Source organism: Acipenser ruthenus, chromosome 2, assembly GCF_902713425.1.
Source record: "Acipenser ruthenus chromosome 2, fAciRut3.2 maternal haplotype, whole genome shotgun sequence".
NCBI classification, from domain to species: domain Eukaryota; kingdom Metazoa; phylum Chordata; class Actinopteri; order Acipenseriformes; family Acipenseridae; genus Acipenser; species Acipenser ruthenus.
The window spans coordinates 98,824,294-98,848,631 of record NC_081190.1 but is presented as its reverse complement, the minus strand read 5'-3'; the positions used below and the strand labels follow the sequence as shown (position 1 = coordinate 98,848,631).

General features: G+C 39.5%; 2 protein-coding genes across 5 annotated transcripts; one reads left to right on the top strand and one right to left on the bottom strand.

Moving 5' to 3' along the window:
- Positions 1-19: 19 nt before the first annotated feature.
- On the bottom strand, positions 20-18,120 carry LOC117408532 (negative elongation factor A-like). The gene is made up of 11 exons (XM_059004566.1): positions 17,911-18,120; positions 11,995-12,166; positions 9,025-9,186; positions 7,407-7,496; positions 6,827-6,954; positions 5,453-5,522; positions 5,073-5,161; positions 4,493-4,604; positions 3,786-4,054; positions 2,275-2,374; positions 20-1,797 (listed from the first exon to the last, which is right to left on the bottom strand). The coding sequence occupies exons 1-11, from the start codon at positions 18,118-18,120 to the stop codon at positions 1,613-1,615; spliced, it is 1,587 nt and encodes a 528-aa protein (XP_058860549.1). The 3' UTR covers positions 20-1,612.
- On the top strand, positions 18,088-23,774 carry nicol1 (NELL2 interacting cell ontogeny regulator 1). Of its 4 annotated transcripts, none has more exons than XM_034013600.3 (4): positions 18,088-18,228; positions 21,007-21,166; positions 21,525-21,613; positions 22,492-23,774. In XM_034013600.3, exons 2-4 carry the CDS (start codon positions 21,040-21,042, stop codon positions 22,561-22,563), a joined length of 288 nt encoding a protein of 95 aa, XP_033869491.1. In that variant the 5' UTR covers positions 18,088-18,228; positions 21,007-21,039; the 3' UTR covers positions 22,564-23,774. The 4 variants fall into 4 exon arrangements, with proteins under 4 accessions (XP_033869491.1, XP_033869490.1, XP_033869492.1 ...); XM_034013599.3 differs by having other exon boundaries at positions 18,209-18,316; XM_034013601.3 differs by lacking the exon at positions 18,088-18,228 and adding an exon at positions 19,946-20,307.
- The last annotated feature ends 564 nt before the right edge of the window (positions 23,775-24,338 follow it).

Sequence of the window (24,338 nt, the reverse complement as noted above, 5' to 3'; positions counted from 1 at the left end):
ATAAGGATTCACAGAAATGCACAGTATACAATTTCTTCTTGTGTTTATTGGAATGCTGCGTTTCTTACTGTAAGACCAGTACAGCACTCCCATGGTGTCTAGAAGAGCCACTGCCAGTTCAACCAGCTGCCTGAATACAGAAACTAAATGTACTATGGCTGAGCATTCATAAAACTGAACTTTTCTCCCCCCCCTCCCCAATAGAGCTTCTCTTTAGAAAAATCTATTATACATCTTAGACAGAGTGCGTACCAGAAGAAAGGCCTATTTCATTTTTCTGTACAAAAAAAAAAAAAAACAATAGAAAAGAGCCTTGAACTATTACTGTAATGCAACATACTTTACAAAATGAATTACATCTCTCAATGAAGGCACCAGATAACCAAGACACCAAACTGAGCTACTAAGATGTGAACAAAACCCAAGCTTTACCAGATGTTGAAACAAACAAACAAAGAAACATGTTCTACAAACGGAAAGCAGCTACATATTGTTTTAATGCAACCTACTGGAGAATCTGTTTGGGATCATTCTGTTAGTTGGTGGGGTAGTCAGTTTTCCTTTCACTATCTTCCAAATTGTTCACATTTTAGTTATATTGCTGTTAAAAAATATAAATGAATAAGGTATAATCTACTAGAATTCAATACCAATATAAACCTTATTTAATCATCTAAAACATGGGTTAAATTCACCATGGTAAAACATCTGTCACTATAAAGCAGTGTTGCACTGGACTGTTTACTTAAGATAAATAAAAATAACATTCTTATAATCATAACTGAATTACTGGCATCAATGGGTCCTAGTCACAAAGTTTCATCAATTAAACTGTTTTGATGTAATACCCAACTTTTCTAAATGTTGTTTTTCCTTTAACGGTCCAGAAAAAGTAGAAAAAAGCCATTTAAAAAAAAAAATTTAATCTAAGAATTTGTGATTTTTTACATTTATTTATCTTAACAAGCAGAATGCACAGCTGTTCACCCCTGGTGAAAAAAACAAGTAAACTGTGCTTGAAGGAGTTCTACACTTTAACAGATAAAATGATGTCATTCCACTATTTACAATTCTGGTGTTGTATAGTTTCAGTTTTTTTTTTTTTAAAGCAGCAGTTTAACGAAGATATCTGCATTTTGATGGGCAAAAAGCAAACAATTCAGACACTGTCAACCTTGCCGCAAAAAAACACCCTACCTTTCACCATGTATTTAAAGAGTGGGTATAGTTACCAATAAGAAAACCAGTTCTAAAAAGTAATAATAATGTGTTCATATCACTTAAGAGCAAATCATTCCAGCCCAGATGATGTACGTTGGGGTATTCTGGACTCTAGCCCTCAGATACCTGTACCAGTCCAGGCTATTTGTTTTAAATGTGTATTGTTTTCCAGTTCACATAAAAAGAGAGCCCTCTTTAAACAGATCATATCTACACAGACTGCTCCAGGTACATCAGACACCGACATCATAAAAAAAAAAAAAAAAAAAAAACACTGGAGCCCAGAAACATTACAACTGCTTTTAGATGTGTCACATAAATATAACTGTTATTGCATCTGGCCTACACTCTACAAGCTTGATTTGCCCCCCAAAGAAGTCCTTTAGGTCACTCAAGACACGTTGGTTATAGGTTTGTATTTCTTGAGTCTGGTCCACTGGCCTGTGGAATAGTTCATCTCAAAAACTGTGTCGACGAGCATGGTGGTGCTGCCAGTGCCGTCTGCCTTTGGTAAAACTTCAGTGTGTTCACTGAGCTTAATCTGAATGATGTCGCCCTGCTCCGGGCAAGGGTTTTCTGTAAACAAATGTAAATAAGTAACACTTGATAAAACAAAAATACAAATCTGGTTAATAGTGATGGTAAAGCAAAAAAAAAAAAAACAATCAATCATTTTTTGTAATGGCAGGTAATGTTTAATTGACAAATACAGTGAAGACTCTTGTTGGTCTGCCTTTCTAGAATTGCTATAGTAGAGAGACACCTTGTGGACAACTTGGGCACTGCATGCCACATGATACTGTGTTCAGTGAATTTAAACGTTGTCTGTTAAAAACAAATAATAAAATATAAACCAAACGTTTGCTTGAGCCATGTGTTACTGTTAATACCAACTGGAAGTACAAAACAACTGAGAATAAATAACTATACCACAGTTGCTGCAGCTAAAGTTTATTACAATGAAAGTAGGTCCACAAACTGGGGGACACAGCACATAGTTCAGGAATAAAATGCGCTTTACAAAGTATAGAACAGACGTATTTATTAACATACCTCGAGATCCTGCCATGAACCCCAGTATCAGGGCCTTCTCCGGTCTTGTAACCTTGTTAGCCGTCTTGAACATTTCTTGCGCAGCGTACATCTGTTCTCTCTGTGGAAGGGACAGTTCAAAATGACCTCTCCCAAATGAACCAAACAATTCAGTTGTATGGTCTTAAATAAGCATGGTGTGTCTGTTGTTGACAATGTGCCACAAAATTAATCATTGTGTGGTACTTACAATGTAGAGCAAGCTTAGTTTTGGGTACAGAGTGGTACAGTGAGGGACAGGCAGCGTTTGGGTAGAGTGCGGTACTTACAGTGAGGGACAGGCAGCGTTTGGGTAGAGTGCGGTACTTACAGTGAGGGACAGGCAGCGTTTGGGTAGAGTGCGGTACTTACAGTGAGGGACAGGCAGCGTTTGGGTAGAGTGCGGTACTTACAGTGAGGGACAGGCAGCGTTTGGGTAGAGTGCGGTACTTACAGTGAGGGACAGGCAGCGTTTGGGTAGAGTGCGGTACTTACAGTGAGGGACAGGCAGCGTTTGGGTAGAGTGCGGTACTTGCAGTGAGGGACAGGCAGCGTTTGGGTAGAGTGCGGTACTTGCAGTGAGGGACAGGCAGCGTTTGGGTAGAGTGCGGTACTTGCAGTGAGGGACAGGCAGCGTTTGGGTAGAGTGCGGTACTTGCAGTGAGGGACAGGCAGCGTTTGGGTAGAGTGCGGTACTTGCAGTGAGGGACAGGCAGCGTTTGGGTAGAGTGCGGTACTTGCAGTGAGGGACAGGCAGCGTTTGGGTAGAGTGCGGTACTTACAGTGAGGGACAGGCAGCGTTTGGGTAGAGTGCGGTACTTACAGTGAGGGACAGGCAGCGTTTGGGTAGAGTGCGGTACTTGCAGTGAGGGACAGGCAGCGTTTGGGTAGAGTGCGGTACTTGCAGTGAGGGACAGGCAGCGTTTGGGTAGAGTGCGGTACTTGCAGTGAGGGACAGGCAGCGTTTGGGTAGAGTGCGGTACTTGCAGTGAGGGACAGGCAGCGTTTGGGTAGAGTGCGGTACTTGCAGTGAGGGACAGGCAGCGTTTGGGTAGAGTGCGGTACTTGCAGTGAGGGACAGGCAGCGTTTGGGTAGAGTGCGGTACTTACAGTGAGGGACAGGCAGCGTTTGGGTAGAGTGCGGTACTTACAGTGAGGGACAGGCAGCGTTTGGGTAGAGTGCGGTACTTACAGTGAGGGACAGGCAGCGTTTGAGTAGAGTGCGGTACTTACAGTGAGGGACAGGCAGTGTTTGAGTAGAGTGCGGTACTTACAGTGAGGGACAGGCAGTGTTTGGGTAGAGTGCGGTACTTACAGTGAGGGACAGGCAGTGTTTGGGTAGAGTGCGGTACTTACAGTGAGGGACAGGCAGTGTTTGGGTACAGTGCGGTACTTGGTGAGGGACAGGCGGGTGCTCGCACAGTGAGGGACAGGCGGGTACTCACAGTGAGGGACAGGCGGGTACTCACAGTGAGGGACAGGCGGGTACTCACAGTAAGGGACAGGCTCTTCTTGGGTTGCTGCTGCTGTGGCGGGGGTTGCGGTTGCTGCACGGCGGGTTGTGGTGCCGCGGCTGGGGGAGTGCTGGGGGTCGGGGTGCTGCTGGCGGCAGGCGGAGAAGTGGGTGTTGAGGGGCTGGTGCTGCTGTTGTACATGGGCGTCCTCTGCTTGAACTGGCTGGGCAGTGTGCTGTTGGGGGTCGTGGGCTCCTCTGGCTGCCGGCTGGTCTGTAGCGCCTCCCGGACCGAACCTGCTGTGTTAGCTGGGGAGAGAAGAACGAACATGAGTGTGCTTTAAAATGCTATACAAATGATCTAGTTACCCAAATAATACCCTCAATTATGTATTATCTGGAGGCAGGAGTTTGTGCAATCAGACCCCTGTTAAATAATTGTTTCCTCTTCTATAGCTGAATGAACAACTAATAGTAACCCTACAATCTCAAGTGAGACTTACTCAAGCTGTGAATGAGAAGTGCAATCAGTTCAGAGTAGATTTAGCAGCGGCCTGATTGTTGGCACCTAAACCAGGGTGTGGTGCAGGAAGAGAGTGTTTCTAGCTTTGAAAGATCCTTTCTCTATCATATTTACCATCCAGTCATAGCTGTTCTAAACCATCAGCAAATATTTACACACTGTATTTGGCAGGAAAGAAAAGAAACACAAGCAAACTATCACATGCACAACTTTTTAATACTCACCCTGCTGTGTTTCCGAGCTGGGAATGTATGAAGATGATGGTACCATACTAGGAGTTGCGGGCAAATAACTTGTAGAGGGTAATGCACTCTCGCTGTTTAAAGCACCAAGTTTCTGTAGGAAGCAACAAAACATTTATAGAATGGTGGAAACTGGTCCAGTGAAGGTGTGTCAGTAACATACAAAGAAACATTACAGGCATCAGTAGGTTGCAGCTTCCTACTTTAAAAGCATAACTTCTTATAAGAAAACCGAAAGTAATGCATACAATGACCTAGAATGCAATATCCCTACCTGAAGTTTGACTACAACTTTGCTTCTAAAGTATAAATAAGTTCCAATATACAAGATATATGCGGCAAATGTTTTTTGGTGTTATATTTTATTAAATCGTTCATGCTGTTAATTAAACTTAAATTTATAAGCAAAACGTTAAAGTATATTACAGTTACTTCAGCACTACAAAACCAGTAAAATGTCCTTAATTATTTGTTTTAGCCAACTGAACCTCAGACCAGCTCTTATAAAGAAGTTTCCATGATGCAAAAGAAGAAAAAGAAAGCGGGTTCTGATGTGCGATACCTGCGTAGAGACGAGACCCGCAGCATAATCGGGTGTCGCATTCTCAACAACCATTTCTTCTTTCGCTGGTTTGTCTCCAACTTCAGAGTCTGTTTAGGGACAAAAAAAATGAGTCAAACTGTAAAAGCTTTTCTGGCATGAATCAGTTTATGAAGCTCTAAAAAACATTTTAAATACAATATAAAACCTTTGTGGCTCGCACCCGAATAATGTATTTTTTGGAATGAAATTATTTTGTGCACGGTGTTTCTAATTGTACTACTGCATAGGTGTAATATGTGCTTCAGAGCAATATGAATTATCCCTCTCAGCCAGCGCTCTACAGAAGAACCTGTCACTTCACCGTTTCGTACCTGGACAAGCAAAGTTTCTGTACTTACCCAGTGTTTTTCTTCTCCTCTTTGCTTCCCGACCAGCACCTACCATATCCAGTTCTGAGATATCTAGTAACTGTGGAAAAACACCAGAAACTAGACTTCACACAGCATTTGACCTGTTACTCTGTTCATCTATCTTTCTACCGTACTCCAGTATTAAAATGTACTGCAAGCACTAATGGTCCTTCCGTTTCATTCACTGTGATGAACGGGATTACAGATGAAGTGGTTACGTTCAGCAGAAGCAACTGGCCACCCATTAGTTGTGTAATTTTATTTAATTATACCAGAAAATACAGTACAAGTGACAGTACAGCTGCCTTGGTTAAACATATATACCTTTACACAACAACATGGGCCATGTTACAAATATGTATTCAGGAGACTATCGACAATTCCAAAATTTTGACTTTGACCTGACATTCTGAGCCTGAAGAAAAGGCCAAATAAAATTTAAAAAAAGCAACCTCAAAGCCACAATACCCTCGCCTAGAACAAGAGCATTATTTGAAAGAAATGTCAGATACTGGTATGTGTCGAACGTAGCTATGCGAGGAAGTCAACTGTGAGCATGCAACGGAGAGGCATCATTAGTTAGGCGTAGTAGAGATGTTCTTGGAACAGGAGTTCCAAACTAGGGGTCACGAAACTATACCACAAGCAGACCTACAGTATGTAATGTATACAGAGCAATGCTACACGTCTTTAACATCACATGTAAACTATAAAATCTAAATTTTTAAGTAACTGAATTTTTTCCCCCACAAAGAACAAAATGAGAAGCACTTGTTGTATAACATCCAAATTTGCATAGCTTGGGCTGGTATGGCTGACGCGTATCCATCTAACGTTATCCAATCCACACAGACTCCGTAGTAAAATAAAGCAATACAACTTTTATTCCTCAGGTTTCCACAGGTTAGTATTCACAGTTATTTTACAGGATTTTCAGCGTAATAACAGATAAGTTATTGACCGGTAATTTCCACAGAATAACGAAGATAACACGACAGGGTAAGAAAACCGTGAGGCTCCAAAGCTATGTCTACAACAGAGTATTTAACAAATTTATACAAAAGCGCGCGAGCCCCAGAACCTAACAAAGCTCGCTCTCTTAAAGATATACTACCCTATTACTGTAAATGCGTAATAGACAAATATAATGTATCAAAATATGTCTTCTCATAAATAATATAGGCAAAAAATACTAATTGGCTCCTACACTTGTCTTTATCAAAGATTTTCATGAAACATTTGTTTAAGAGTAAGTTTCGTTTAGTACTTCCAATGTATTTTATGATCAAGAGTTTAAAGTTATTGATGTTGTCATATTCCTAAACTAGAGTGTACATGCAAACTAAAATAAAAGATGTCTACCTTGACACCGCGCTCCTTGCGCAGAGGAGTTCTCGGGGGCTGAATGGGCGTTCTGTTGGTTGTTGGGCTGAACACACTAGGGGTTGTGGGGCTCCTGAATGGAGCTTTTGGTATACCTTTGAGGGGTGCTACAGAGGAAAAAACAAACCATAGTTGATAAGGACATGCTAAACCTTTGGGGTATATATGGATTCATGTAAAGGAAAGGATACATGTTAGAAGTAACACCATTTGAAAGTTTATTTACAACTTTATACAAATCCGACCAATCTCCATCCTGCTATTTTGAACTCAAAAGCCCACAACAGGCACACTAGACATACAACATTAGGAATCTCTGGCCAGATGCATAAACTGGGACTCTGAAAAAAAGCAGCGGAGGAAAAAAGCAACATGTAAACAGCAAAAAACACCCTGAACTAAACTTTAATCCTGATGATCTCAATACTTATGTTATTAAAATACAAAGCAAAGTATTTTCTGTCTTCATTCCACTAAGAAAGTATCTCTTCACTTTAACAGATAACTCCCCTCTTCTTGTTTTAGTTTCAGACCAGCAGGTGCCTCTTGTTATACTTACTTGTTGTATCAATTTTCTTGACCAAGCCCCTCCCTTTGGCATGAAAAGGCACTCCAGCAGTCTTCTTAAGCTGTTGAGCAGTTTCTGTTGCTGTAGCGCGAAACAAAAATGGAAAGAAATAAAACAGGCGTGTATGAAACAAACGCTTGAACTTGAATGTATTTGTTTTACTGAACAGTCATTAAACTTCAAAGTTATCAGAGCCATAGGGGCAAAATGATTTGACCTCTACCTTAAATCGAAATGATACAATTCGTAAAGTTTGTCGATTCTACTGTGGAAGGATGAAATGAAAAGGGATTGTACTGTGGAAGGATGAAATGAAAAGGGATTGTACTGTGGAAGGATGAAATGAAAAGGGATTGTACTGTGGAAGGATGAAATGAAAAGGGATTGTACTGTGGAAGGATGAAATGAAAAGGGATTGTACTGTGGAAGGATGAAATGAAAAGGGATTGTACTGTGGAAGGATGAAATGAAAAGGGATTGTACTGTGGAAGGATGAAATGAAAAGGGATTGTACTGTGGAAGGATGAAATGAAAAGGGATTGTACTGTGGAAGGATGAAATGAAAAGGGATTGTACTGTGGAAGGATGAAATGAAAAGGGATTGTACTGTGGAAGGATGAAATGAAAAGGGATTGTACTGTGGAAGGATGAAATGAAAAGGGATTGTACTGTGGAAGGATGAAATGAAAAGGGATTCTACTGTGGAAGGATGAAATGAAAAGGGATTGTACTGTGGAAGGATGAAATGAAAAGGGATTCTACTGTGGAAGGATGAAATGAAAAGGGATTCTAAATGAAAAGGGATTCTACTGTGGAAGGATGAAATGAAAAGAGATTCTACTGTGGAAGGATGAAATGAAAAGGGATTCTAAATGAAAAGGGATTCTACAGTGGAAGGATGAAATTAAAAGGGATTCTACTGTGGAAGGATGAAATGAAAAGGGATTCTAAATGAAAAGGGATTCTACAGTGGAAGGATGAAATGAAAAGGGATTCTACTGTGGAAGGATGAAATGAAAAGGGATTCTAAATGAAAAGGGATTCTACTGTGGAAGGATTAAATGAAAAGGTTGGAATAAAAGCCAACAATCGTGGTTTTGAGCAATATTGGTGAAACACACAGTACTAATGCAAATAATCAAAAGAAATGCATTGGAGGGATACTTGGACCCCATTCTGAATCCTGTGCAAATAACACAACTATTTCAATTGTAGAAAACTAGCTCAAAAGTTGCTTTTGCTTCAGTCTGATCAAATATATAACCCAGATTTTTTTTTTTTTTTTACAGAAATATTGCATACAAACATAGCAATAACTGCTCAAATGAGGACTGTGGTTTAAACATTTAAGCAAAATAAATTGTTTTTGTCACACTGCCCTAAAGATTACTGTTTTCTACTGTAAGCCTGCAATGTTTATATAACAATATGAAATCACTAGCTTTAACTATGAAGAAGTCGCTACCTCAAATGATCTCCGAGATATGAAGCTTTGATTTGTATGACTGCCACAATCAAATTTGACCCAGAGAATCCTAGAATACAGAGTTTAATAGAGCACTTCTAAAGCACTTGAAAAACGGGGGAGGATCAAGTCCAATACACTTACATTTCTGTAACAGCTCTGCTCTGAGGGTGGCACTTTTGGGTTTCCTCTTCAGTTGAAAGTGTTTCACTGGAGGGGTCAGTGGTCCGACAAGAGTTGTGAGGGCATTTTTATTTAGGTACTGGCACTCCAGCGGCAACATGGCAGAAGCTTCACATTCACTGACTGGAAACAAAAATAAGCTTTTAAAAAGGGGGTTCTCTATTTAAATGTAAATTTTTTGTAATTTTAACAACACTGAGCACATTCCCAGTTTGAAATCTACTGCTCTAGAACTGAAGTGGTCAGACCAGTCCACACATGGACAGACGGTGCTTCTCCTTGCACAAGTTATTAAAAAAAAAAAAACACAACACACCAGATAACAAAAATAAAGCAACCCAACATATTTGAAATGTCTAAAATATTTCACTTTACAAACAATGTAGTTAAAGGCTGTATATACAGCCACTGAACAGCTGGGTTTATTGAACAATATCAATGTAGGATAACTGTAAAACACAGTGGTGTACAAAATGTGAAGACAACGCAGTTATCTGACTGATCTAAAGTGGCGGATCTAAATACTGTCACCTTGGATCTGCCAAATAAATAAACCAATAATAATATTAATCTGAGAACCAAGTGCAGGGGTCAACGAAAGTTAAAAAAATATTGTGAAGCACAATTCAGCTGCAGCTGTGGGAGCGTTTTCCATTCAACCAAACCAAGAAAGAGGAAAAGGAATTGATACACTGGGATACATTTGACCTTGTGTGACCTGTGTCTGGAACATTATCACTGACGCCTAGAAATGTATAGTCTTTAGATAGTTAGGAAAACAGAGAGCAAGCAGAGTTCAGCTACACACACACACAGTTAGGTAGGATATATAAGACAGGCACTCATTAGTGCTACCCGAATCCTCTCCTGATGACAGACCAGCTCAGTACCCGAGCTATCTCCCAGAGATTTAGATAACTGATCATGATCTGCTTTCTGTTTAAAACTAGGCACCACATTGGTTGTGTCCAACAATAAATGTTTAAGCTATAGATGTGTAATTTTGGATACTGGAATCAATACTGCAAACTGAATCTCAAATAAATATTTAAAGTAACAGCACATATGGCAGCTTTATAAAACGTCAGATGTTAATGTCAAGGCTGGCAACCCATTTAGCCTGCACTGTTTATGTAACTCTGCAAATATGAAATCAGTACCTCAAATACTCTCAGTGGCAGTGGTTGCTCTGTAAAATTACAGCCACAAAAAGGGTTAATTTACATTGCCTTAGAAATTGAAAGAATACAGTTGTGTACCGAATACAAAGTCAGTAATGCAAAGCATTTGGTCTTAAGAGATAACAATCGGGCACCATGTCAATTTTAAACTGCTTTGTCAGCTCAGTTTAATGGTGCAGAAGGTTCTATTTTATTCTTGCTCACTTCTCTAGTTTTGCATTCACTGTGTTCTGCCTCTGTCAGTCTGTGCTCGTAAAGACCTGGGCTGAGAGTCTCCACAGAGCTGCTCTGACCATCAGTCCTTATCTCTTCAGTTGTGTCATTATGCTTTCTTTGGCACAGCCTTGGGGTTCTGGAATACCCTTCCAGATTCCATTGAGTCATTGTCAAGCCTCTCCGGGTTTAAAACTGCTGTTCAGCGTCACCTGTGCTTGAGATTAACTTTTTTTATATATATATATAATGCGCTGTCAAGCGATAAAAAAAAATAATGTGGAGTAGTGGTTAGGGCTCTGGACTCTTGACCGGAGGGTTGTGGGTTCAATCCCCAGCGGGGGACACTGCTGTTGTACCCTTGAGCAAGGTACTTTACCTAGATTGCTCCAGTAAAAACCCAACTGTATGAATGGGTAATTGTATGTAAAAATAATGCAATATCTGTATAATGTGAAATAATGTATAATGTGATATCTTGTAACAATTGTAAGTCACCCTGGATAAGGGCGTCTGCTAAGAAATAAATAATAATAATAATAATAATAATAATAATAATAATAATAATAATAATAATAATAATAACATTTCTCAGTTAACCTTAGTTTTAAATCGCATATTTAATTGATACAATTACTGCATCCATCTCATTTAAGTTTGTTGATGCTATTATTATCATCATTTATAGTTGTATATTTACTTACAATCCAGCATTACTGTTAAATTGTTTGAACCAACTGCTAAATCCCAATGGAGTCAGTTTATTACTCACCTTACTGCATTTACAATTATCAGTTTCCTTTACTCAAACTGATGTTTTTCATTGCTGTTTATAATAATAATAATTATTTTATTAGTAACTTGAAATTGCTTAAGTAAAACAAAACATTCACAGAGTAACGGTTATATCCTCCAAAATTGTAAATAATAGGCTATATTTTAAAAATAAATGTGGTTACTGAAATAAAACAAAGCTACAATGTTAACAGGTCTGCAGTCGGTAGCTATCCAACAGCACTGATTATAGTATCGTACTGAGCTTGATTCATGGGTTTGCAGCGATCCTGAATTTAATTTGTTGTTGTATTGTTGTTGTCTGTAGGAGAAAAACTACTAGAAAGTGTATTTTGAGAAGTGAAAGCAGACTAGATGCACTAATGTGATACTGGCACTCACTTTGACAGTAGATACAAGCAACCCTCTTTCTACCCAATGAACCATCAGAAAGTTAAAAAAAAATAAACGTCCCATTCACAAGTCCTTCAGTTTGAGTGCTTTGCTACATAATGCAGTTCTGTGACTAATTTTATATTCAAACTATGATTATACTCATGAAATCCTGACATTCACTAAAATGGTGCCACAGGAAATGAATTACGGTGTGCTACAGGGACAAGACAGTAAAGAATGCCAGAGATATTTGGGATATTGTGGCAATTGATTTTAAAATGGGACTGGAATTGAAAAACAGGAATTGAGCTCAACCCTGATTGTGATTCCAAGATCAACGTTGTACGGTGATGTACTGAGCTCTTGCCTTTCTCTCGGAGCTCTCCCAGGATGTCCTGCACATTGGGGTTCTGCTCCTCTAGATCCAGATTGAGAGAGCCTGTCTCTGGGAAGGACTTCAGAATATCAGCCACCATCAGCACCCAGGGCTCCGTGTCCAAGGTGGCAAGCTGGATGATTTCAGACAACGCCTCCTTCATCTGAAATGAGATGCTAGGTTAAGAGTGTAATGCTAATAGTGAGTATAGGGGTAAAAGATGACCAAAGGTAAACCTGCAATCCCCGATTAGATTGTAGGAAGAGACAGGAACAAAAATGGGCAGCAGTGGTTTTTCAACTTTTTTTCAACTTTAGATTACAGTCAGATAAGAAGATTATTTTTCAGTATAATACTTCATCACAACTCATCAAAACTGAATACTTACAAGGCTAATATTCAGGCAACACCTTATCCAATTGTGGGGATACCTGGCTAGGACAAAATATTGAGGAAAATAAGAAACTGGAGGTATAATAAATATATAAAAAGGGGCAAAAATCTTCATTTACTATTCACGTGACTTACTTGCACCAGTAAAGGAATAGTATACTGTGTTGGTTGCGTGAAGTGTAACAAACTGTACATCGGAGAAACAGAACGACGTTTAGCTGATCGCTTTGTGGAACATCTACGAAGTATAAGAATGAACACCTCCACATCTCCTGTTGCCAGACATTTCATCACAAATGACCACGCTGCAATTTGTGGGACAAATCACTGCTATGGGACAAATGCAGCCAGGCAGCAAAAATAACGCAAATTCATTTTCAAATTTGGCACTTTGGAACCTCTTGGAATTAACATTCTATTCTGATGTCATCATGCCATCATCCTCCGGAAATTTTCTTTTGAAAGACAACTTGTTTATAGCAGCTTGTTTACAGCACTGCTTTTTCCATCCAGCTGAAGAAGGACTTGCGGTCCGAAACGTCCTGATAGAATAGATTTTTTGATCAATTATTCACATTGTGTACTTACATTACCTTTTTCTTTTGCTTCTTTTTGGTAAACAGCAGTTTACCCTTCTCAAATAAATAAATAAATAAATAAATAAATAAATAAATAAATAAATAAATAAATAGTATTCCTTTGAATATAAGAAGCATTTTTTTAACCAAATTTATCTTTAAAAAAAAAAGGCCTGTGTCTTAAATTCTAGTACAGTACTGATGCGTGTATTAAATTCACCAACAAAAGATGCGACTGCCTGAGTACACAAACAGCAACGTGACTGGCAGTTGAAGGGTTCCGTAGTAGTTATCCTGCAGAGCAGATGCTCTCCTCCTCGATGTAAAGAAAGTAAGCTTTCGCTCAGCGCCCCCCTGTGTATGAGGTGCCGTTTCGGACAAAAGTCTGTCACATATGGCAAGTGAAGGGTCAGGTTTCTGCGCAGAGAGAATCAGGCTGTGCTTTGCCGGTGCCATTTCGGACAAAAGTTTGTCACATATGGAGCAGAGGGAATCGGGCTATGCCGCGCAGAGGGAATCGGGCTATGCCGCGCAGAGGGAATCGGGCTATGCCGCGCAGAGGGAATCGGGCTATGCCGCGCAGAGGGAATCGGGCTATGCCGCGCAGAGGGAATCGGGCTATGCCGCGCAGAGGGAATCGGGCTATGCCGCGCAGAGGGAATCGGGCTATGCCGCGCAGAGGGAATCGGGCTATGCCGCGCAGAGAGAATCAGGTTATGCTGCGCAGAGGGAATCAGGTTATGCTGCGCAGAGGGAATCAGGCTATGCCACGCAGAGGGAATCAGGCTATGCTGCGAAGGAGGGGTCGGCTTTACGAATGGTCACGAAGGAAAATAATGCTATCGCCATAAACAAACAAGAAAAATGGCTATGCATTTATTCATAATATTGCTGTCGTGTGCCATCTGTTCTGTTACAGCCAATAGAGGATCTGAATGTATATTTTTTGGAGATGGACAACTTTTTAGAACAGGTTCAACAGGCGTTACATGTATTATTAAATTATTATTATTATTACTTATAAATCAAAAGTAATGAAAGTCTTAAAGACAACAGTCACATGGATCAGGATCAAATACATATTAACTTATTTACGCTGTACTTTTTAGTGTTCACTATTGTGTGTGGCTAAATTTGTTATAGTGATGTTGAGGTTGTTACACTGCAAGTGTCTTTATGGTACTTTATTTTACTGTTTGACAAACTAAGTCGCTTTGGATAAAGGCACCTGCTAAATGTCTAACAATAATAATAATAACAATAATAATAATAATAAATAAATAAATAAATAAATAAATAAATAAATAAATAAATAAATAAACAGTACATTTTTTAGACAACCAGTACATTTACTCTATGAAAGGCATTTGTCTTACTTCATAACTGTCCAGGACAGATGCTGAAGTTGACAGAATGCTTGCATGCTCTTCGAGTAGACGATGTAGATGGTCAAATGCATTAAAATCATTTATATGTAACACCTGTTGAACCTGTTCTAAACAAAAAATCTACATTCGGATCCTCTATACTGACTATAACAGGACAGATGGCACACGACAGCAATATTATGAATAACTGCATAGCCATTTTTCTTGTTCATCACGATATCACTGTTTTCCTTCATGACCATTCGTAAAGCCGACCCCTCCTACGCAGCATAGCCGGATTCCATCTGCACAGAAACCTGACCCGTCACTCGTATGTGACAGACTTTTGTCCGAAATGGCGCCTCATACCTGTGTAGCTATGGCCGTGATGCAGTAGCCTCAAACTGGCGCTGCTGCGTTAAGCAGGTGTAGGCTCCCTGCACGCCCCGCAACCAATAAGGACACCCTGATCAGCTCAGCTCGGGGCAAGCCTTCCTGTTTACCACAGCAGCAGCGTTTCGTTATTAGGTTCAGTTCTAATCAGACCCCTGTATTTTTCTAATTGCCAAGCAATACCAGGTTTCACAAAAAGGGAGAAAAACTTGTGAGTAATCACAACTGAAAATGAGAAGCGGCTCATAACTAATAATTTTAAATGCCCTGATAAACTAAAATTCGAGACATGAACACGATCAGAATCTTCTTTACTGTTATTGAAATACGAGGGTCGTAAATTGGAACAGAGATGGAAGGAATATAACTGCATGTTCATTACTTTGCATGTAAAAGCCTTCAGGTAAAATATAGGAAAGCTCTGGCGTTGGCTAGATCATCATATTATTCTAATTTAATCGAAACCAATAAAAACAATCCTAGATTTATTTTTGCTTCCCTTGATAAATGAGTAAATCCTCCCCAATACTCCCACCCTTAACATTGGCTCCTCTTATGTTAAATTATTTTCAAATAAAAATTCTAGACATCAGAAATCAGACAATAGGTTTTTTCAATACTCACATTTTAAAAATTATAAATAGATCAGTTTCCTCCGGTATAGTTCCCTTAGCACTTAAGGTAGCTGTGGTAAAGCCACTGCTCAAGAACAATAATATGGACCCCAAAGTCCTTAATAACTACAAGCCATTCTCCAATCTGCCATTTTTAGATCAGGTTCTAGAAAGAGTTCTTGCAAATCAATTATTTCTAGCTATTAATAGTGTATATGAAAAATGTCAGTCTGGATTCAGTGCTGCACAGCACCGAGACAGCCTTGTTAATGTAGTAAATGATCTCTTGATAAGCTCTGATAAGCTTTCCACCCATTTTAATTCTCCTGGATCAAAGTGCTGCTTTTGATACTATAGACCACTGCATTTTATTGTATCGTCTTGAAAGCTCAATGGGATTGTCAGGAGGTGTCCTATCTTGGTTCAGGTCTTATCTTTCGGATAGGTTTCAGTTTGTCTCTATTGGGGAGGTGAAATCAGCATTGTCTGAAGTTGTCTGCAGCGTTACACAGGGCTCTATTTTGGGTCCTTTATTATTTTCATTATATATGTTACCTTTAGGTGACATTATCCGCAGACATGGGGTGAACTTCCATTGTTACGCTGATGATATTCAGCTAGACCTGTCATGAAATACTGAGGTGTTATTAGCTGCTTGCCTTGCACACATCAAGTGTTGGAGGTCTCAAAACATTTTATTGTTGAATTCTCATAAAGCAGAGATTATGCCAGTGGGCTCTCAGAACCAACAAAAAATGTGGCATTACTTGAGTTAGGCTTTAGCAGTCTCTCATCAGAACTAAAACCAGAAATGAAAAATTTGTGGTCATCTTTGACCCTGATCTAACATTCAAGACTCATATTAGGAAAGTTACCAACGCATCCTTTACCATTTGAGAAATACAGCTAAACTTAGACCTATTTCTATATCTAATGCTGAAACACAAATGCATGCCTCTGTTTCATCTAGAATTGATTATTATAATGCACTTTTTTCTGGTAACCCAAAATGTGTGGTGTCTCGCTTACAGCTGATTCAGAACACTGCCACTAGAATTTTGACTAAAACCAGAGAAGGGGAACATATTACCCCTGTTTTGGCCTCTTCACACTGGCTCCCTGTGCAGTTTTGAATTGATTTTAAGATTTTGCTTTTAACTTATAAGACCCTAAATGGATTAGCACCCAGTTCCTTACAGGAATTTTTTAATCTGTATACTCCTAACCTACACTCCTAAGCCCCTTTCACACTGGCACTCCTATACGTCACAATCCCATGTAGTGTGAAACCACGTACCTGGGTTGTACTCGGGTAGACCCAGGTCCCAGAGACCCACCTCATGATGTGGGTCAAAATGCTTTGACCCGGGTTGAGCAGACAAAATCAGTGACGTCAGTTCGTGAACCGACGCAATAACAAACTCCTGCGTGAAGGTTTTACTTCCGGAAAGAAGATTTCTGTTTGTGTTTGTTCTGTTTAGCCATATTTCTGTTGATTGAGACACAGCATGAGCCAGATTGCTGCAGGGATGTAGAAACATGTGCTGTAAACAACATTTGGGCCGACAGTTCAATCCAGAGAAGCTTGGATGGAAGCGTCTGTAACAAGCTGCTTCCGGGGCATTGATATGCGTATTGTGTACTTGCGTCTGTCACCCAGGTCAACCCTGCTTTATCAAAAGCAGTGTGAAATCGCGTACCTGACCCGCTTGACACAAGGTCCTGATTCGGGTAGGTTCTAAACCAGGTAAAGCATGCCAGTGTGAAAGGGCCTCTTGTTTTATTGATACAAACTGTTTTTTAAAAAAATAATTAAAATCACTTTTTAAATCACTGTTTTAAACATGTTCTTTATTAGATTGTTTTTAATTGAATGGTCTAATTGTTGGCAGCTGTGTGTGACACGCCTTGGGATCCTGATACAAATGTATTTTATTGTGATTTTTTTTGCTTTGTACAGTGCTTTGAGATGCTTTTTGTATGAAAGACGCTATATTAATAACATTTGATTAGTTTTTTTACTTTGCCCTTGTTGCAACGGTAAAGACCCCGATGCAGATTAATTAACAGATCACAATACAGCAGTATTTACACAACCTTCCCGGAGGCGGTAAACTGAACTGTACAGTGCGTCGGTCGGTACAGACACAGGTGTCGAATAGTACAGTTACACACAACTGATTGCACGGGTAAGTGCAACTGCAAGAAAACCTCGATTTACAAAACGACACACTTATAGTTACGCGTATTTTATTAAAATAACTGTTGCACCTGTTTGTTTGCTTATTCAAAAAAGAACCCCAGGAACAAACTGTTGTGGTAAACTAATAGGAGCCAGTCAATACTGCTATGGTAGTGGTACACACTAAATAAAACGAAACCTATCTATTCGTCATTGTATGTGTTAGATGCTAATTCCTTATCGCACTATACAATATTTATTCTTTAAGTGAATTGCACGCATTTGGCTGTGTTTACACACTTCCCGCCCAGTATTCGTGCAGTGTGTAGCCCTGGCGTTTATTTACGTGCACCACAGCACCGTAATTCACAGAGACCCACCTCATCCACAGTCCGCCTCGGGAGATGCAGCATCCCCAGCAGCAGCTTGAGCTTCACCGGGGGCGACAAGCTCGAGAAACACAGGCGGATGTTGTCAATGACGTTGACCGTGAGAAGAGAGGCGATGCTGGAAGGAGCCCACAGCTCGTCTGTAGAGCCCAGCTTGTTGTGGAGCCACAGGCCGGTATCGCTCTCCCTCATCGACGCCATCTTGCAAAAAAAAAAGCACACAGTGTTCTGGCATTTTAAAAGGCTACCTAAGAAAACACACAACACCAGTCAGGACCCCCATGCGCCTCAACGCTTCTGTACTGCAAGGTAATGGCTTTTGTGGGCCTAAACGAGAACAATTTTACGGTGCTGCTATTTGAGAAGTTTAAAACTACAAAGCTCATTTCTTACAGAGGTAGTGGTTTTTGTTAATATTTTTAATTGTAAAATATATTGTAGCGTACACGGGGGAAGGCAGCAGCAGGGCTGGTAGGTGACGTAATCACACACAAAGACATAAGTCTGATACGATATACGCGGCTTGCAGAGGAGCCAGCTCTGTACAGCGTTATCAGCTCTATGCTTTAATGCGAGAGGCACCGGGAAGATCGCGCTCTTTCTCCGCCTGTGTGTGTATTGAGTTGCTCAGTGTGGTGCACCTGCCTGCGTTAACCGAGATTGCTGCAATATATTATTTAGTTTTTATTTTAATAATAAGAAGACAACATTGTTTCATTCCAATGATAATAATTAACAACAACAGCAGCAATGGCTCTATTATTTGTTAGCAAATGTTAGTACCGTAAAAAGGATATTAAACGGTATGGTTAATTACATGTAACACCTGACCTACATCCTGGAAGCGGATATGTATGCAAAAAATGATGGATTGGCAAGAACATGTTTTGGAGGACGAGTGTTTCAGCCTCCGTTTCCCGAGTCGCCGGGTGGATGCAGTGGTGAACCGGGATACAAAAATAATATTCCAAATTGGAGAGAAACCCGTGGTAAAAACCATTGGCGATTGATTTGAAGTACCTCACAAAAAGGCTTGCGTTAACTAAAAACTTTGGCAACGCCAATGCCATTCTAGTAAAATATGGTAATGCCAGTCCCAATAACTGATTTAATTGAGGTTAACCAATACCAGAATTGGTATGAAGTCTCTGCAGGGGGCTGTGTGGTCCAGTGGTTAACGAAAAGGTCTTGTAACCAGAAGGTCCCCCGTTCAAATCTCCTCTCAGCCACTGACTCATTGTGTGATCCTGAGCAAGTCACTTAACCTCCTTGTGCTCTGTCTTTCGGGTGAGACGTAGTTGTAAGTGACTCTGCAGCTGATGCATAGTTCACACACCCTAGTCTCTGCAAGTCGCCTTGGATAAAGGCGTCTGCTAAATAAACAAATAATATTGTACTGTGATTCTTGAAATGTATTTTTGTTTACGACTGTAAGTCGCCCTGGATATGGTTAGGGCTCTGGACTCTTGACCGGAGGGTTGTGGGTTCAATCCCCAGTGGGGGACACTGCTGTTGTACCCTTGAGCAAGGTACTTTACCTAGATTGCTCCAGTAAAAACCCAACTGTATAAATGGGTAATTGTATGTAAAATTAATGTGATATCTGTATAATGTGAAATAATGTATAATGTGATATCTTGTAACAATTGTAAGTCGCCCTGGATAAGGGCGTCTGCTAAGAAATAAATAATAAAAATAATAAGGGCGTCTGCTAAGAAATAAATAATATTAATAATATTGCAATATATTACAGTAGTGACCAAGCTCAATCACATACAGTGCATACAGGAAGGGGGGTGGGTTTGTACTTTGTGTTCAGCATGCTAGTGTAGAGTTAGGCTAGTGTAAAGATGTCAGGAGCTCAGAGTGGACAGCTTCACAATTCCTCTTAAACTGAAATTTATAATAAGGACAAGCCACACAATAAGTCACTGAACTCAAATTAACTTATAACATGGGGGGGGGGGGGGGGTAATAAATACACCCAAGTAGCCAAAGCACAGCGAGCTCGGGAGACACAGTCCAGTTTGCAATGCTTTTCCCAGATTGTTCTTGGCAATATGCTGGATAGCCAAGAAATTGAATTTATTAAGTACCAAGTCGACTTCGGCGCTTAGACGGGATCTGGCGGTTGATGAATGCTAGCACAAAATTGCGCTCGTCTACATATGTGGCTTTGCCACACACAGTACTGCAGTATTAGAACCAGTTTTTTCATAGACGAACCTTGTAACAACAGACGTAAGAACTGTCTACGGGCAATCTTGCTCGAATTCTGACTATAAAGACTGCTGTTAAAAACAGCACCAGCTTACCAACTAAGCAAAGGATCCAGTCTGCAAATGTGTCCATGTTTGACCATATGAAGTAAATGAGATCTAAAGAAATGTAAGTACTGTAATGTATTTGATTGTTTCTGATTTAAATATATACACACACACAAAATGCCAGTTAAAAAAAAAAAAAAAAAAAAAAAAAGGGCCACTGTAAGTCTGTATGTCAGTAAAAACAAAACGGCAAGGTTGGCAACCCTGGTACTGCTGCAATTCTTGACACTGGAAATGATCCGTATGTTAGTACGGCATCCCATTCGAAGATATCCTGTCTTTGTCTGCTGGTGTAATTCTACGGTGTTCAACGAAGGGCAATTTACCGCTCTCCTTGCTCACTGCCTAGCACTGGGGACCGCAATGATTCGATACAGCTCATGTCAGTCATAACATTTCATTGACTGAGACCTATAAGGCGGCGACCAGCTGTGTTTTGTTCTGTGGGAAAGAGGATTGTTCATAAATAATATCACTTTTCTTTATGTAAAGGTAACATAGAGACACTTAAGACTAATATATTGCAATGTGGGGCGGGGGGGGGGGGGGTTGCAAATGTAAGGTTTGGCTATAGTTTTTGAAATATAGCATTACCGTTTTTTTATCATCATATTATGCCAGTCGTTTCTGATTGCATTGTTAAATTTCATTATTGCATTTCTTATAATAACCTTAGAGTAACATTTTCTTTCTCGTGACGTGATTTGTAGTGTTTTTTTTTTTTTGTCATTGTTACTCGTTTCTCCATTTTTAAATGCAGTAGTGGCCTGGAGCGAAAAAGAAAACAGAAAAAATGATGTCGGTGACTTGTATTACCCAGTCCATGTGCATTGTGATGCTTATGATTTTTGTCCTGGGACTGATCTGTGTGAGGCCGATTGATGCTAATCAAGAAACTGGGACCATCCTTCCAGCTGAGAGTAAGTACAGACAGGATTTTTTTTTTTTTTTTTTTTTTTTTTTTTTTTTAAATCTTAACATTAAGCATGACCTGCCGTAAAACACTGAAGAAGCTTTGTATTGTTAAGTTAGTTATACCATTAGTTTGTGTGTGAGATTATATATATATATATATAAACATGACATTTTATATTTGTTACATTATTAATTGTATATGATTTACACTGTAACAATGATAATAATGATAATAATATTGTATAAAATATCACACTCTCCCTGTCCCTCAAAAAAGCTATGTACAGTGTTTCATTTAATTTCGTCTCCTCCCCTTTCTTCATGTTGGTCCCAAAATGCTTACGACACGGTGTCTGTCTTTAGGTCGCCCCTGTGTGGACTGTCATGCGTTTGAATTCATGCAGAGGGCGTTGCAGGATTTGAAGAAGACTGCGTTTAACCTTGACTCAAGGGTAAATATTTATTTACTTTGTCGCATGTTTTATCACCCAGAGACGGGTCATACTGTAGGAGCAGCACGCGCAGGGTGAAAAAAATAAACACTTAAATAATTGTTACTCTAAAAACAATCTCGGATGCCTAATATAGCAGCCTGTGATTCGGTTCATCTGTAAAGCATTTGACAGAGTGTGCTGCAAAAACACCTTGGCATTTGTTTGAGAGGACGATGTGGTTACCTACAAATCATGAATTGTGCATTCATTCAACCTTACTCAGTTTATTCTGAGTTGAGAGAGTTTAAGCGCACGTTTATTAAACACAAAAAAACAGGAACAAACAAAACACGGCACGAGGGCCAAAATAAAAGGTTTGAACAAAAGAACAACACACTTCTAGACTGGGAATTAGCCTTCACTACCACGTTGCAAAACAATACAAACACTCTCCCTCTGCCCTGCCTACACCCCTACTAACAAAGTGTAAGATCCAAGTGCACCATGGGACACGAGCCTCACTTGACTGTTACATGAATGGAAGTAATATACAATGTTTCATTTGCGGGATATTGAGAGTCAGGCAAGATTATAAACATATGCAGTAGACCTTGATATTGATGTGATACAGTCATCTGAAAATATATTTTTTATTAGATAGCTTGTATCAGATGGAAATTATTTAACACTGAAATGATATATACTGTTTAATTATGATTATTTAACTATATGTTCTTAATACAAACACATATAGTGTGCTGTGTTAGATTGACACACCAGCTCTGGCCTCTCATGGCGTTGATTCGGGCACCTCTATAAGGCATTCTATATATAACCAGGGCTGTATAGTGAGACATTTTAAAGCTTGTGATTGAATTTGCTGTTTTCGTTCACAGACTGACACTCTTCTGTTGAGAGTGGAGAAGAGAGCTCTCTGTGATTGTTTTCCTACCAGTGCACTCAGCTGAGCAGGCATCTTCAAGGCACTCCTAACAACAATACAAAAATCCATGTCTAATCATCATCATCAGCAGCAGCAGTGATCTGTGTACATCATGTAAAGAAGCGCTGACCAAGGTTTTCAAATCCCCTTTCTTACCTTTATTAGCACTTGCAACATTATCACTGGTTCTCCTTGGGTATGTTATGTTTTTTTGCCTGTTTGTATACATTAGTTCAGGATATTGAGATCGTTTTTAACAACATAAGAAATAGTACATCTTCACATGCCTGGGAGCACCCAATGCTCTGTATATGTGGTGATAACTGCAGCTCAGAAAAGCAGCTGAGCACACCTAATTGGCCCTATTATTTTATATGTTCTGTTTGCATTACTGTAAAATGTGCCTGTTTTGTCCAAAGCGATGTTAATGTTTTAAAACTATCCAAAAAATAAAAGCATGTATGAGTGGGTCAGACTTTGTATGAGCTGCGATTGTCCTGAGTGCCTGTGACTTCTCCAAATCCACGGCCAGTTTGTATCCAAGCAATGAGTAGAAGTGGTGCATACATGAGTTGCTTTGTGTTCCACGTTATAAAAAGAGGGGTCATTTTTATCGAATGCAGGGTCGTGTGCACAATCTGCTGCTCCATTTGTAGTTCAGTTTTAATACAAGTCATCACTAAACATGGTACAGTTAGAAGAACATCAGTAGTAGTTTCTGCTTTTTGTCAAGATGATTACTGTCTCTGTATGTGCTGTAAATACTATAAAGACATAAATATTTGCAATCCTTTTATTATGTGTTTTTCGCGTATGAATAAAACAAAAAAACGCAAGCATTTTTGGCACGAATAATCAAATTCCACTAACAACAGATACTTTGTATATTGCAACAGGTCACCAACATTTCTGGAGCAAAATAGGTTTTATGGGTGTGATTTGCCAAGTATTTTGGTCGCAAATACTTATGGCTTTACAGTATCTGCTGAAGTATGTGTAAACTGTGATCTTTGAGTTTCCTTTAGCTGTGGAATTGCACTGAAATGTATCGGGAAAATACGGAGCATGCAAACTTCTCAAATACTGTAATGTTTCATGTTTTAAGAATGCCTTTGTTTCTACCTGTTTTTTGCTAGATTTCAATTGTTTTTGTAGTGTTGGTATTATTTTCACTGTTTGGAATTGGTTGTTGTTTAGCCTGTATTAAAACACACAACTATGTTACAGTGTTTTTAATTATTGTTCAGTGATGCTTTTGTTATTACCATGTCAGTATTCTATATGTGTATGGGAATTTAGTTCCTACAGACTAAAAAGGGTGTCATAAGTTAGATTTACTCCCCTTTCCCATCCTATTCTAAACACAAATAAAACAACATTGAATTTGTTCATATTGTATTTTGTAATATCGCAGCTTGTTAATTTTACTGCTAATATGAAAGTTTGTAGATGTTACAGACAATAGTTAATGCAAGAGTGAACACTTTTGTGCAAACAAATAAGGAGCCGCTACCACAGCAAGGGGATTCAGACTAAAACCTCAAATTTATCCCACAATAATCCAATTAGGGAAAACAGACTCTTTTAGTTTCATGATTTCTACTTTTTAAGAATAGTTCATTCTTTTTATTATTTGAGATTGCATGAAATGGAAAATTGCAGATAAGTCCACAGTGGAAAGATTTGGTGCATGGAGCAAGGAAAGAGGAAAGAAACTTCATGATGACAGATTGAAAGAGGTACAGTAGGTCCCACATTCCTGAGCAGCAGACCACTAGGGGAGGGAAATAGAAGCAGAGG

What these genes read in the sequence shown, in the direction of transcription:
- nicol1 (XM_034013600.3), top strand. Translation starts at nt 21,040, where the DNA reads ATGATGTCGGTGACTTGTATTACCCAGTCCATGTGCATTGTGATGCTT. An exon ending in GACCATCCTTCCAGCTGAGA is followed by an intron (nt 21,167 to 21,524) that starts GTAAGTACAGAC and finishes GTCTGTCTTTAG; the next exon opens with GTCGCCCCTGTGTGGACTGT. An exon ending in CGTTTAACCTTGACTCAAGG is followed by an intron (nt 21,614 to 22,491) that starts GTAAATATTTAT and finishes TTTCGTTCACAG; the next exon opens with ACTGACACTCTTCTGTTGAG.
- LOC117408532 (XM_059004566.1), bottom strand. Translation starts at nt 18,120, where the DNA reads ATGGCGTCGATGAGGGAGAGCGATACCGGCCTGTGGCTCCACAACAAG. An exon ending in CAGCTCGGAAACACAGCAGG is followed by an intron (nt 4,055 to 4,492) that starts GTGAGTATTAAA and finishes TTCTCTCCCCAG; the next exon opens with CTAACACAGCAGGTTCGGTC. An exon ending in GTTCATGGCAGGATCTCGAG is followed by an intron (nt 1,798 to 2,274) that starts GTATGTTAATAA and finishes ATTTGTTTACAG; the next exon opens with AAAACCCTTGCCCGGAGCAG.